Source organism: Petromyzon marinus, unplaced genomic scaffold, assembly GCF_048934315.1.
Source record: "Petromyzon marinus isolate PM22_M1 ecotype Great Lakes invasive population unplaced genomic scaffold, UKy_Petmar_22M1.pri1.0 PM_G_Scaffold_3, whole genome shotgun sequence".
Classification (NCBI taxonomy): domain Eukaryota; kingdom Metazoa; phylum Chordata; class Hyperoartia; order Petromyzontiformes; family Petromyzontidae; genus Petromyzon; species Petromyzon marinus.
The window spans coordinates 5,286,731-5,300,000 of NW_027422872.1; the positions used below are offsets into that span (position 1 = coordinate 5,286,731).

At 53.9% G+C, this 13,270-nt stretch overlaps 1 protein-coding gene across 3 annotated transcripts in view; it reads left to right on the top strand.

Annotated features, from left to right (window-relative positions):
* The first annotated feature begins 5,936 nt into the window (after positions 1–5,936).
* LOC142915350 (uncharacterized) overlaps positions 5,937–13,270 on the top strand; it is a 17,672-nt gene continuing 10,338 nt past the window's right edge. For all 3 annotated transcript variants that reach the window (XM_076061186.1, XM_076061187.1, XM_076061188.1), the window contains exons 1-4: positions 5,937–6,071; positions 6,850–6,970; positions 7,497–7,687; positions 13,132–13,270. The exon at positions 13,132–13,270 is cut by the window's right edge and continues 346 nt beyond it. In XM_076061186.1, the coding sequence (XP_075917301.1) occupies positions 5,990–6,071; positions 6,850–6,970; positions 7,497–7,687; positions 13,132–13,270 (533 nt within the window). In that variant the 5' untranslated portion in view covers positions 5,937–5,989. The remainder of the gene's footprint in view (positions 6,072–6,849; positions 6,971–7,496; positions 7,688–13,131) is intronic.

Here is a 13,270-nt window from a genome sequence, read left to right on the forward strand (position 1 = left end):
CGAGGCAGTCCACATCTCAGCCATTGTGATGCTGATGATGATTATGAGAGACACCGCAAACTCTAAATATACAGCAGCAGCAGCAGCAGGCGTCGTCAGGGTCTGGATCCAACCCACGCCCTCCCGTGTACCAAGCGAGGCAGTCCACATCTACGTAGCCACCGCAACGCCACCGCCGCTCACCGGGACGCTCGCCGGCGTTCCGACTGACCCGCACGTTGCACATCAGCAAGGGGAGCAGCACCAGCACCGTCAGCACCGTCATGGCCACCGTCAAGCTGATGGGGTAGATAGTGCTGCCGCTGGCGGGGAGCATCGCCTCGTCTCCCGTAGACACCGCGGACGAGGGTGGGGAGGAGCGGGAGGTGGATGGGGTGGTGGTGGTGGTGGTGGCGGTGGTGGTGGTGGTGGCATTGGTGGTGGTGGTGGCGGTGGTGGCAGTGGTGGCGGCGGTGGTGGTGGTGGCGGCGGTGGTGGTGGTGGCGGCGGTGGTGGTGGTGGCGGTGGTGGCTACGGGATTGGGGACACACGAGGAGATTCGGTGAGACGCGGGGAGATAACGGGGAGATACGGGTAGACATGGGGAAGCAGAGACACGGGGAAACAGAGAGACACAGTGAGACAGATACAGACAGAGAGACAGATACAGACAGAGAAACAGACAGAGAGACAGACAGAGAGACACAGACAGAGTGGGATGCTGAGCAGTGTTGTTGGATGAGGTTAGTGAGGAGGAGGTTTTGGTCTTAATCACTTATCTGTGTATGTGTGTGTGTCTGTCTGTGTGTGTGTCTGTATGCTGGGCTGGCTGAGTCATGTAGCCCGCATGCCCAGCCACCGCATGCCGAAACAGCTTTTTTTCGGCCGGATCGAGGGGGCTGAACGGGCGCGGCATGGACTGGAGAAGAGATGGAGTGATGTGGTACAGAAGGACGTGGAGCTGAGTGGACTTGCCGATGACTGGTACCAGCGGTGTCAAGATCGGCCTCTGTGGAGGAGGCTCGTGAAGGACACTACTGGGCAGTTGGAGGCAGTCGCCCTCCAACAACAACGGAGGGCGGAGGAGCGACGCTCACAACAACGAGCGGAGTGCCGGGTGGCTAAAGCCCAGCAGGTTGGCACAGTAGGGGGCACAGGTGGTGCATCAGCCAGTCATCTCAGTCGACCCGTGGCACCTGGGTCTGCCCCGTGACCTGCCAGCGGGCGTTCGACACTCCACGTGGCCTCAAGGTGCACATGTCCTGGCACAAGTGTCGTGGTGACGTCACCACCACTTAGTGGTGAATGGCGGTTGTTGTTGTGTCTGTGTGTCTGTGTGTGTCTGTGTGTGTCTGTGTGTGTCTGGCACAAGCGTCGTGGTGACGTCACTGCCACTTAGTGGCGAATGGCGGTTGTTGTTGTCTGTGTGTGGCTGTCTGTGTGTCTGTGTGTGTCTGTCTGTCTGTGTCTATTCAACATCGCCTTGCCAGGCACGCTGAGGAGAGGCTTGCAGAGCCCCAATGTGGTTTCAGGAAAGGGCGGTCCTGCACAGATGCCATATTTTCTGTCCGTCTGCTACAGCACAGGTGTAGGGAATTCCAGCAAGACCTACATCTCTGCTTTATTGACCTGGTCAAGGCCTATGATACCATCAGTAGGCCTGGGCTCTGGGTTGTTCTTCATGCTTTTGCAGTCCCTGACCCTCTGCTCACTATCATTAAGGACCTTCATGATGGTGAGCAGGCCCGGGTAAAACTACGTGGCCGGGAGTCAGAGCCATTCCCTGTACACCTTGGGGTGCGATAGCGATGTCCTCTGGCTCCCACATTATTTAACATCTATTTCGACCGCGTAGTTCGTGAAGCCTTCGATGGCCGTACCAGACCAGAGGAATTTCCATCTGGTACAGATGTAGCGCCATAGATGGAACGGCGGTGCCTCGTACCGTCAGGGGAGGGGCTGCAGCGGCAGCCCTAGAGGGGAGGGGCTGCTGGGGGCTCAGGACCCCAGACAGCCCCACCCCTCGGCTCTAGGACCCCAGACAGCCCCACCCCTCGATGGGCAGGAGGCACCAGAGGGGACCTCCCCGGCTGATCTGGAGCCAGCCGCAGCCGAAAAACGAAGGGCGGCGGCGGCAGCAGCCGAGTAGGGCCCTGGACCCCCTCGCCCCGCCGTCCTTGTGTAGGGCGGTAGTTGGTGACGTCACGTCGCGCTCAACCCTCCGGTAAGATGACGTCACGTGTGGTGACGTCACGGACAGGGGGCCGGGACGGTGACATCATGTCCCCCTGGGGTATTTAGGTCGGGACCCCTTGACGTGTTCGAGGTCGTCGCGGGGAGCCAGGAACGTGTGAAGTTGGGAGTTGTGACCCAGGGTTGGGGGAGATTAGCACCGGGCTAGCGGAGCCTGTGGGTGTGCTAGGGACCTCCCCAGTACCCTTACTTTGGGGGAGCGATGGGACCCAGGGTAGGGGGAGATTGGCACCGGGCTAGGGTAGCCTGTGGGTGTGCTAGGGACCTATCCCAGTACCCTACCCCTGGGGGAGCGATGGGACCCAGGGTAGGGGGAGATTGGCACCGGGCTAGGGTAGTCTGTGGGTGTGCTAGGGACCTCCCCAGTACCCTACCCCTGGGGGAGCGATGGGACCCAGGGTAGGGGGAGATTGGCACCAGGCTAGGGTAGCCTGTGGGTGTGCTAGGGACCTCCCCAGTACCCTTCCCCTGGGGTGTGGAGTGTAGGCAGTGAGCGTGCAGTAAAACAACTGGCGCAAGCCCCTACATGAAGATCTGCCTCCGAGTCGTCATTTACGCCTCAACACTTGTAAGGGCCGGGACGCCGTGCGGGCCGGTGGTGGGACTCTGGGCCAGTGGTGGGACTCTGGGCCAGTGGTGGGACTCTGGGTCAGTGGTGGGACTCTGGGTCAGTGGTGGGACTCTGGGCCGGTGGTGGGACTCTGGGCCAGTGGTGGGACTCTGGGCCAGTGGTGGTGAGACTCTGGGCCAGTGGTGGGACTCTGGGCCAGTGGTGGTGAGACTCTGGGCCGGTGGTGGGACTCTGGGCCTGTGGTGGGACTCTGGGTCAGTGGTGGGACTCTGGGCCTGTGGTGGGACTCTGGGCCAGTGGTGGGACTCTGGGCCTGTGGTGGGACTCTGGGCCGGTGGTGGGACTCTGGGCCAGTGGTGGTGTGACTCTGGGACTCCCGGCCCCACGCCCTTGTAAGGGCGAGGTCCGAGGAAGCCAGAGTGTGGACCCGCACCTTGGCTGGGTGGGGTCAGGGTAGCCTCCCCTAGGGTGGTCACAGCGGAGGAGCCCAGAGCGTAGGCAGTGTCACGGCACGCTAGGGGCAGGCCGTGTGCCTAGGCTGTAGCAGTGTATCAGGAGGACTGTTGGAGTGTTGCGTTGTAATAAAGGAGTTACCTATGCAAAGTGTCTCCGAAACCCACTACACGGATACAATGGGAGGCTGATCGATGCCCAGGTGCGGTCAAGGGATGGCTCCCTATCGCTCAACCACGTTGCGTATGCCGATGATCTGGTAATCGCTGCTCACTCAGAGGAGGAGTTGGAGGCGCTGCTGCTAAACCTGGAGCTTGCCACTAAGAGGTGGGGCCTTACCATCAGCCCCACCAACACTAAGGACCTGCCTGGGTATTTTGTAACATTGGACACTCTACCCCCACAACTCCCAATTGGTGATTGAGTTGTGGAGAGAGTGAAGAGTTTCCCATACCTGGGCAGTGTGCTCATGACCGGCTCCGGTTGGACAGCAAAGGTCTCACTCTGAATCAGTCGAGCGGCATCATCTATTCATCGGTTGCGTAACGCTGTGTGGAAGCTACCTGGTCTGTCACTCCGCACGAATCTTCAGGTCTTCTCGGCCACAGTCATTCCCTCCCTTCTCTACGCTTGCGAAAAGTGGACCCCCCTAATGGAACATATTCGCCGGTTAGAAACATTTAGGCTGGCCTGCCTACGATCCAATTTGGGTTTAAACAGGCTGGATTGTGTGAGCTCACAAATCCCAGAAAAATCTGGACAAAGTCCCATCGGTGAGCTCCTCCGGCAGGCAAGGCTCGGACTCCAGCCCCTCGCACCCGTCCAGAGCCCCCGTTTAGCCCCTGTGGTGGTCACAGACGCCATGAGGGGAGGAACCAATCGGAATTGGCCCTCCCCCCACAGCACTGTCCACGACAGAGTTGCCCGTTCGGCACCGCGAGGAGGTAGGGGGTACACACACACACACACACAGGTACATACACACAGGTGCACACACACACAGGTAAACACACAGGTACACACACACACACACACAGGTACACACACAGGTATGCACACACAGGTACACACACAGGTACATACACACACATGTACACACACAGGTACACACACAGGTACACACACACAGGTACACACACAGGTACACACACACACAGGTACACACAGGTACACACACAGGTACACACACACAGGTACACACACAGGTACACACACAGGTACACACACACACAGTTACACACGCAGGTACACACACAGGTACACACACACATACAGGTACACACACAGGTACACACACAAACAGGTACACACGCAGGTACACACACAGGTACACACAAACACAGGTACACACACACAGGTACACACACAGGTACACACACACAGGTACACACACACAGGTACATACACAGGTACACACACACAGGTACACACACAGGTACACACACAGGTACACACACACACAGGTACACACACACAGGTACATACACAGGTACACACCAAGGTACACACACAGGTACACACACACACAGGTACACACACAGGTACACACACACAGGTACACACCTAGGTACACACACAGGTACACACACAGGTACACACACACACACACAGGTACACACACACAGCTACACACACACACAAAGGTACACACACAGGTACACACACACAGGTACACACACACAGGTACACACAGGTACACACACACAGGTACACACACAGGTGCACACACACAGGTACACACACACACAGGTACACACACACAGGTACACACACAGGTACACACATACAGGTGCACACACACAGGTACACACACACAGGTACACACACAGGTACACACACACAGGTACACACACAGGTACACACACACAGGCACACACACAGGTAGACACACACAGGTACACACACAGGTACACACACACAGGCACACACACACACACAGGTACACACACACACAGGTAGACACACACAGGTACACACACAGGTACACACACACAGGCACACACACACAGGTACACACACATAGGTACACACACACACAGGTACACACACACACAGGTACACACACACAGGTACACACATACACAGGTACACACACAGGTACACACACAGGCACACACAGGTACACACACACACAGGTACACACACACAGGTACACACACACAGGTACACACACAGGTACACACACACAGATACACACACACACAGGCACACACACAGGTACACACACACAGGTACACACACAGGTACACACACAGGTGCACACACACACACAGGTACACACACACAGGTACACACACAGGTGGGCATCACACAGGTACACACACACAGGTACACACACACAGGTACACACACAGGTGCACACACACAGGTACACACACACAGGTACACACACAGGTACACACACACAGGTACACACACACAGGTACACACACAGGTGGGCATCACACCCACACACGATAGTCGATCATGTTCAATTCTCATGTAATCAAAGTAGGAATCGATTCATTAAGATTCATTTTCGACGGCTTAATTCTCATGTTATCCGAACGGAAATCGATTTAATTAGCTTAATCAACCGTATATCGATTCCCATGTTATCCCAAATGAAATCGACTCTATGCATCCGTTACTCTACAATAATCGATTCCTAATGTTATCCCATTAAGAATCGATGCGAGTATAGTTAATCGAACCGGGAATCGAATTTCTCTCCACGTGACTAAAGATCGCTCCATGGCGATGCGTCAACTCGTCTCTAGACTTGGCCTACTCTTCCTCCTGCTCCTCCACCTCGTCACGTGGTGCAGCAGCCACGGTGAGCCGAGCCGGTCGATACATCGGGTGCCAGGTTGTGGTGGACGTGGGGAGCGGTGGTGCAGTGGTTAGCGCACTGTGTGAGTGAGTGTGTGGGGAGCGGTGGTGCAGTGGTTAGCGCACTGTGTGAGTGAGTGTGGGGAGCGGTGGTGCAGTGGTTAGCGCACTGTGTGAGTGAGTGTGTGGGGAGCGGTGGTGCAGTGGTTAGCGCACTGTGTGTGTGAGTGTGGGGAGCGGTAGTGCAGTGGTTAGCGCACTGTGTGAGTGTGGGGAGCGGTGGTGCAGTGGTTAGCGCACTGTGTGTGTGGGGAGCGGTGGTGCAGTGGTTAGCGCACTGTGAGTGTGGGGAGCGGTGGTGCAGTGGTTAGCGCTCTTTGTGTGTGTGTGGGGAGCGGTGGTGCAGTGGTTAGCGCACTGTGTGTGAGTGTGGGGAGCGGTGGTGCAGTGGTTAGCGCACTGTGTGTGTGTGTGTGGGGAGCGGTGGTGCAGTGGTTAGCGCACTGTGTTTGTGTGGGGAGCGGTGGTGCAGTGGTTAACGCACTGTGTGTGAGTGTGGGGAGCGGTGGTGCAGTGGTTAGCGCACTGTGAGTGTGTGGGGAGCGGTGGTGCAGTGGTTAGCGCACTGTGTGTGTGAGTGTGTGGGGAGCGGTGGTGCAGTGGTTAGCGCACTGTGAGTGTGTGGGGAGCGGTGGTGCAGTGGTTAGCGCACTGTGTGTGAGTGTGGGGAGCGGTGGTGCAGTGGTTAGCGCACACTGAGTGCCGTTTGCCCATCTCCCCAGCCCCGGCTTCCCCACTGAATGTGCGCGTGGAGTCTCGAGACCTGCTGACACAACTCCGCTGGGAACCAGCTGACGTGAACCCCGCCACCAGCAGCGTCACCTACAGAGTGGAGAGCAAACTGTGAGATGGTCGCTCACTCACTCACCCAGCCACTCACTCACCCACTCACTCACCCACTCACCCACCCACTCACTCACCCATCAACTCACCCACCCACTCACTCACTAACGCACTCATTCACCCACTTACTCACCCACCCACTCTCTCACTCGCCCACTCACCCGCTTCCTCACTCACTCACTCACCCATCAACTCACCCACCCACTCACTCACTGACTAACGCACTCACTCACCCACTTACTCACCCACCCACTGTCTCACTCACCCACTCACTCAGCCACTCACTCACTCACCCACCCACTCACTCACCCATCCACTCACTCCACCACTCACTCACTCACCCACTTACTCACCCACCCACTCTCTCACTCACTCACTCACCCACCCACTCACTCACTGACTCACTCACCCACTCTCTCACTCGCCCACTCACCCGCTTGCTCATTCACTCACCCACTCACTCACCCACCCACCCACTCACCCACCCACTCCTCACCACCTCCTCCCCGTGTCTCTGTCTGTGCAGCTATGGACGAGCCCACTGGCGGACCGTCTGCGCTGCAACAACAGAGACTCGGTGCGATGTCTCCTCAGCTCTGCGGCATCCCGGTGACCGCTATCAGCTGCGCGTCAGAGCCACCGTTTCATCGTCATCACCGGGGGCCTCACCAATCTCCTTGCCCTGGGTCGTGGTTGAGGTCTTACCCTTGGAGACAAGTCAGTGGCTTTGTCTATGTGTGTGTCTCTGTGTGCGTGTCTGTGTGTCTCTGTGTGTATGTATGTGTGTCTGTGTGTGTGTCTCTGTGTGTGTGTGTCTGTGTGTATGAGTCTCTCTGTTTGAGTGTCTCTGTGTGTGTCTGTCTGTGTGTATGTGTGTGTGTGTGTCTGTGTGTGTGTGTGTGTCTGTGTGTGTGTGTGTCTGTGTGTGTGTCTGTGTGTCTCTGTCTCTGTGTGTGTGTATGTCTGTGTGTAGAGTGTCTGTATGTGAGTGTCTCTGTGTCTCTGTGTGTGTGTCTATGTCTCTGTGTGTGGCTGCCTGTGTGTATGTGTGTCTGTGTGTGTCTCTGTGTGTCAGTGTCTCTGTGTGAGTGTCTCTGTGTGTGAGTGTCTCTTTGTGTGTGTCTGTGTCTTTGTGTGTGTCTGTGTCTGTGTGTATGTGTCTGTGTGTGAGTGTCTCTGTGTGAGTGTCTCTGTGTGTGTCTCTGTGTGAGTGTCTCTGTGTGTGAATGTCTCTGTGTGTTGTCTCTGTGGGAGAGTCTCTGTGCGTGTCTGTGTGTGTCTCTGTGTGTGTCTCTATGTGTGAGTGTCTCTTTGTGTGTCTGTGTGTGTGTCTCTGTGTGAGTGTCTCTATGTGTGAGTGTCTCTTTGTGTGTGTCTCTGTGTGTGTGTGTCTCTGTGTGAGTGTCTCTGTGTGAGTGTCTCTTTGTGTGTGTCGCTGTGTGTGTGTGTGTGTCTGTGTGTGTGTCTGTGTGTCTCTGTCTCTGTGTGTGTGTATGTCTGTGTGTAGAGTGTCTGTATGTGAGTGTCTCTGTGTCTCTGTGTGTGTGTCTATGTCTCTGTGTGTGATTGTCTCTTTGTGTGTGTCTGTGTCTTTGTGTGTGTCTGTGTCTGTGTGTACGTGTCTGTGTGTGAGTGTCTCTGTGTGAGTGTGTCTCTGTGTGTGAATGTCTCTGTGTGAGTGTCTCTGTGTGTGTCTCTTTGTGAGTGTCTCTGTGTGTGAATGTCTCTGTGTATTGTCTCTGTGGGAGAGTCTCTGTGCGTGTCTGTGTGTGTCTCTGTGTGTCCGTGTGTGTCTCTATGTGTGAGTGTCTCTTTGTGTGTCTGTGTGTGTGTCTCTGTGTGAGTGTCTCTATGTGTGAGTGTCTCTTTGTGTGTGTCTCTGTGTGTGTGTGTGTCTCTGTGTGAGTGTCTCTGTGTGAGTGTCTCTGTGTGTGAGTGTCTCTTTGTGTGTGTCTCTGTGTGTGTGTGTCACTGTGTGTCTGTGTGTGTGTGTGTCTCTGTGTGTGTCTCTGTGTGTGTGTCTCTGTGTGTGTCTCTGTGTGTGTGTCTCTGTGTGTGTGCCTCCGTGTGTGTCTGTGTGTGTGTCTCTGTGTGTGTCTCTGTGTGTGTCTCTGTGTGTATGTCTCTGTGAGTGTCTCTGTGTGTGAATGTCTCTGTGTATTGTCTCTGTGGGAGAGTCTCTGTGTGTGCGTGTCTGTGTGTCTGTGTGTGTCTCTGTGTGTCTGTGAGTGTCTCTGTGTGTGAGTGTCTCTTTGCTTGTGTTTCTGTGTGTGTGTGTCTCTGTGTGTCTCTGTGTGTGTGTCTCTGTGTGTGTGTCTCTGTGTGTGTGTGTATCTCTGTGTGTCTCTGTGTGTGTGTCTCTGTGTGTGTGTGTCTCTGAGTGTCTCTGTGTGAGTGTCTCTGTGAGTGTCTCTGTGTGTGAATGTCTCTGTGTATTGTCTCTGTGGGAGAGTCTCTGTGTGTGCGTGTCTGTGTGTGTCTCTGTGTGTCTGTGTGTGTCTCTATGTGTGATTGTCTCTTTGTGTGTCTCTCTGTGTGTGTGTGTCTCTGTGTGAGTGTCTCTATGTGTGAGTGTCTCTTTGTGTGTGTCTCTGTGTGTGTGTGTCTCTGTGTGAGTGTCTCTGTGTGAGTGTCTCTGTGTGTGAATGTCTCTGTGTATTGTCTCTGTGGGAGAGTCTCTGTGCGTGTCTGTGTGTGTCTCTGTGTGTCCGTGTGTGTCTCTATGTGTGAGTGTCTCTTTGTGTGTCTGTGTGTGTGTCTCTGTGTGAGTGTCTCTATGTGTGAGTGTCTCTTTGTGTGTGTCTCTGTGTGTGTCTCTGTGTGAGTGTCTCTGTGTGAGTGTCTCTGTGTGTGTGTGTGTGTGTCTCTGTGTGTCTGTGAGTGTCTCTGTGTGTGAGTGTCTCTTTGTGTGTGTCTCTGTGTGTGTGTGTCACTGTGTGTCTGTGTGTGTGTGTGTCTGTGTGTGTCTCTGTGTGTGTGTCTCTGTGTGTGTGTCTCTGTGTGTGTGTCTCTGTGTGTGTGCCTCCGTGTGTGTCTGTGTGTGTGTCTCTGTGTGTGTCTCTGTGTGTGTCTCTGTGTGTATGTCTCTGTGTGTGTGTCTGTGTGTGTGTGTGTGTCTGTGTGTCTCTGTGTGTGTGTATCTCTGTGTGTGTGTGTCTCTGAGTGTCTCTGTGTGAGTGTCTCTGTGAGTGTCTCTGTGTGTGAATGTCTCTGTGTATTGTCTCTGTGGGAGAGTCTCTGTGTTTGCGTGTCTGTGTGTGTCTCTGTGTGTGTGTCTCTGTGTGTCTGTGAGTGTCTCTGTGTGTGAGTGTCTCTTTGCGTGTGTTTCTGTGTGTGTGTGTCTCTGTGTGTCTCTGTGTGTGTGTGTCTCTGTGTGTGTCTCTGTGTGTCTCTGTGTGTGTGTCTCTGTGTGTGTGTGTCTCTGAGTGTCTCTGTGTGAGTGTCTCTGTGAGTGTCTCTGTGAGTGTCTCTGTGTGTGAATGTCTCTGTGTATTGTCTCTGTGGGAGAGTCTCTGTGTGTGCGTGTCTGTGTGTGTCTCTGTGTGTGTCTCTGTGTGTGTCTCTGTGTGTATGTCTCTGTGTGTGTGTCTGTGTGTGTGTGTGTCTCTGTGTGTCTCTGTGTGTGTGTCTCTGTGTGTGTGTGTCTCTGAGTGTCTCTGTGTGAGTGTCTCTGTGAGTGTCTCTGTGTGTGAATGTCTCTGTGTATTGTCTCTGTGGGAGAGTCTCTGTGTTTGCGTGTCTGTGTGTGTCTCTGTGTGTGTGTCTCTGTGTGTCTGTGAGTGTCTCTGTGTGTGAGTGTCTCTTTGCGTGTGTTTCTGTGTGTGTGTGTCTCTGTGTGTCTCTGTGTGTGTGTGTCTCTGTGTGTCTGTGAGTGTCTCTGTGTGTGAGTGTCTCTTTGCGTGTGTTTCTGTGTGTGTGTGTCTCTGTGTGTCTCTGTGTGTGTGTGTCTCTGTGTGTGTCTCTGTGTGTCTCTGTGTGTGTGTCTCTGTGTGTGTGTGTCTCTGAGTGTCTCTGTGTGAGTGTCTCTGTGAGTGTCTCTGTGTGTGAATGTCTCTGTGTATTGTCTCTGTGGGAGAGTCTCTGTGTGTGCGTGTCTGTGTGTGTCTCTGTGTGTCTGTGTGTGTCTCTATGTGTGAGTGTCTCTTTGTGTGTCTCTCTGTGTGTGTGTGTCTCTGTGTGAGTGTCTCTTTGTGTGTGTCTCTGTGTGTGTGTGTCTCTGTGTGAGTGTCTCTGTGTGAGTGTCTCTGTGTGTGTGTGTCTCTGTGTGTCTGTGAGTGTCTCTGTGTGTGAGTGTCTCTTTGCGTGTGTTTCTGTGTGTGTGTGTCTCTGTGTGTCTCTGTGTGTGTGTCTCTGTGTGTGTGTCTCTGTGTGTGTGTGTATCTCTGTGTGTCTCTGTGTGTGTGTCTCTGTGTGTGTGTGTCTCTGAGTGTCTCTGTGTGAGTGTCTCTGTGAGTGTCTCTGTGTGTGAATGTCTCTGTGTATTGTCTCTGTGGGAGAGTCTCTGTGTGTGCGTGTCTGTGTGTGTCTCTGTGTGTCTGTGTGTGTCTCTATGTGTGATTGTCTCTTTGTGTGTCTCTCTGTGTGTGTGTGTCTCTGTGTGAGTGTCTCTATGTGTGAGTGTCTCTTTGTGTGTGTCTCTGTGTGTGTGTGTCTCTGTGTGAGTGTCTCTGTGTGAGTGTCTCTATGTGTGAGTGTCTCTTTGTGTGTGTCTCTGTGTGTGTCTCTGTGTGAGTGTCTCTGTGTGAGTGTCTCTGTGTGTGTGTGTGTGTGTCTCTGTGTGTCTGTGAGTGTCTCTGTGTGTGAGTGTCTCTTTGTGTGTGTCTCTGTGTGTGTGTGTCACTGTGTGTCTGTGTGTGTGTGTGTCTGTGTGTGTCTCTGTGTGTGTGTCTCTGTGTGTGTGTGTCTCTGTGTGTGTGTCTCTGTGTGTGTGCCTCCGTGTGTGTCTGTGTGTGTGTCTCTGTGTGTGTCTCTGTGTGTGTCTCTGTGTGTATGTCTCTGTGTGTGTGTCTGTGTGTGTGTGTGTGTCTGTGTGTCTCTGTGTGTGTGTCTCTGTGTGTGTGTGTCTCTGAGTGTCTCTGTGTGAGTGTCTCTGTGAGTGTCTCTGTGTGTGAATGTCTCTGTGTATTGTCTCTGTGGGAGAGTCTCTGTGTTTGCGTGTCTGTGTGTGTCTCTGTGTGTGTGTCTCTGTGTGTCTGTGAGTGTCTCTGTGTGTGAGTGTCTCTTTGCGTGTGTTTCTGTGTGTGTGTGTCTCTGTGTGTCTCTGTGTGTGTGTGTCTCTGTGTGTGTCTCTGTGTGTCTCTGTGTGTGTGTCTCTGTGTGTGTGTGTCTCTGAGTGTCTCTGTGTGAGTGTCTCTGTGAGTGTCTCTGTGTGTGAATGTCTCTGTGTATTGTCTCTGTGGGAGAGTCTCTGTGTGTGCGTGTCTGTGTGTGTCTCTGTGTGTCTGTGTGTGTCTCTATGTGTGAGTGTCTCTTTGTGTGTCTCTCTGTGTGTGTGTGTCTCTGTGTGAGTGTCTCTTTGTGTGTGTCTCTGTGTGTGTGTGTCTCTGTGTGAGTGTCTCTGTGTGAGTGTCTGTGTGTGTGTGTGTGTCTCTGTGTGTCTATGAGTGTCTCTGTGTGTGAGTGTCTCTGTGTATTGTCTCTGTGGGAGAGTCTCTGTGTGTGCGTGTCTGTGTGTGTCTCTGTGTGTCTGTGTGTGTCTCTATGTGTGAGTGTCTCTTTGTGTGTCTCTCTGTGTGTGTGTGTCTCTGTGTGAGTGTCTCTTTGTGTGTGTCTCTGTGTGTGTGTGTCTCTGTGTGAGTGTCTCTGTGTGAGTGTCTGTGTGTGTGTGTCTCTGTGTGTCTATGAGTGTCTCTGTGTGTGAGTGTCTCTTTGCGTATGTTTCTGTGTGTGTGTGTCTCTGTGTGTCTCTGTGTGTCTCTGTGTGTGTGTGTCTGTGTGTGTGTGTGTCTCTGTGTGTGTGTGTCTCTGTGTGAGTGTCTCTGTGAGTGTGTGTCTCTGAGTGTCTCTGTGTGAGTGTCTCTCTGTCTGTCTCTGTGTGAGTGTCTCTGTGTGAGTGTCTCTCTGTGTGTCTCTGTGTGTCTCTGAGTGTCTCTGTGTGAGTGTCTCTGTGTGTCTCTGAGTGTCTCTCTTTGTATCTCTGTGTGTCTCTGTGTGTCTCTCAGCTGTGCTCAGCGCTCCTACGGTCACCGTGACGCTCCACAAGAGACTGACGGTGCAGGAGGAGGCTGGTGGTGACGAGGAGGAGGAGTGCCGTGTTGAGGATGAGGACACCGAAGACGATGATGACGACTATGATGACGA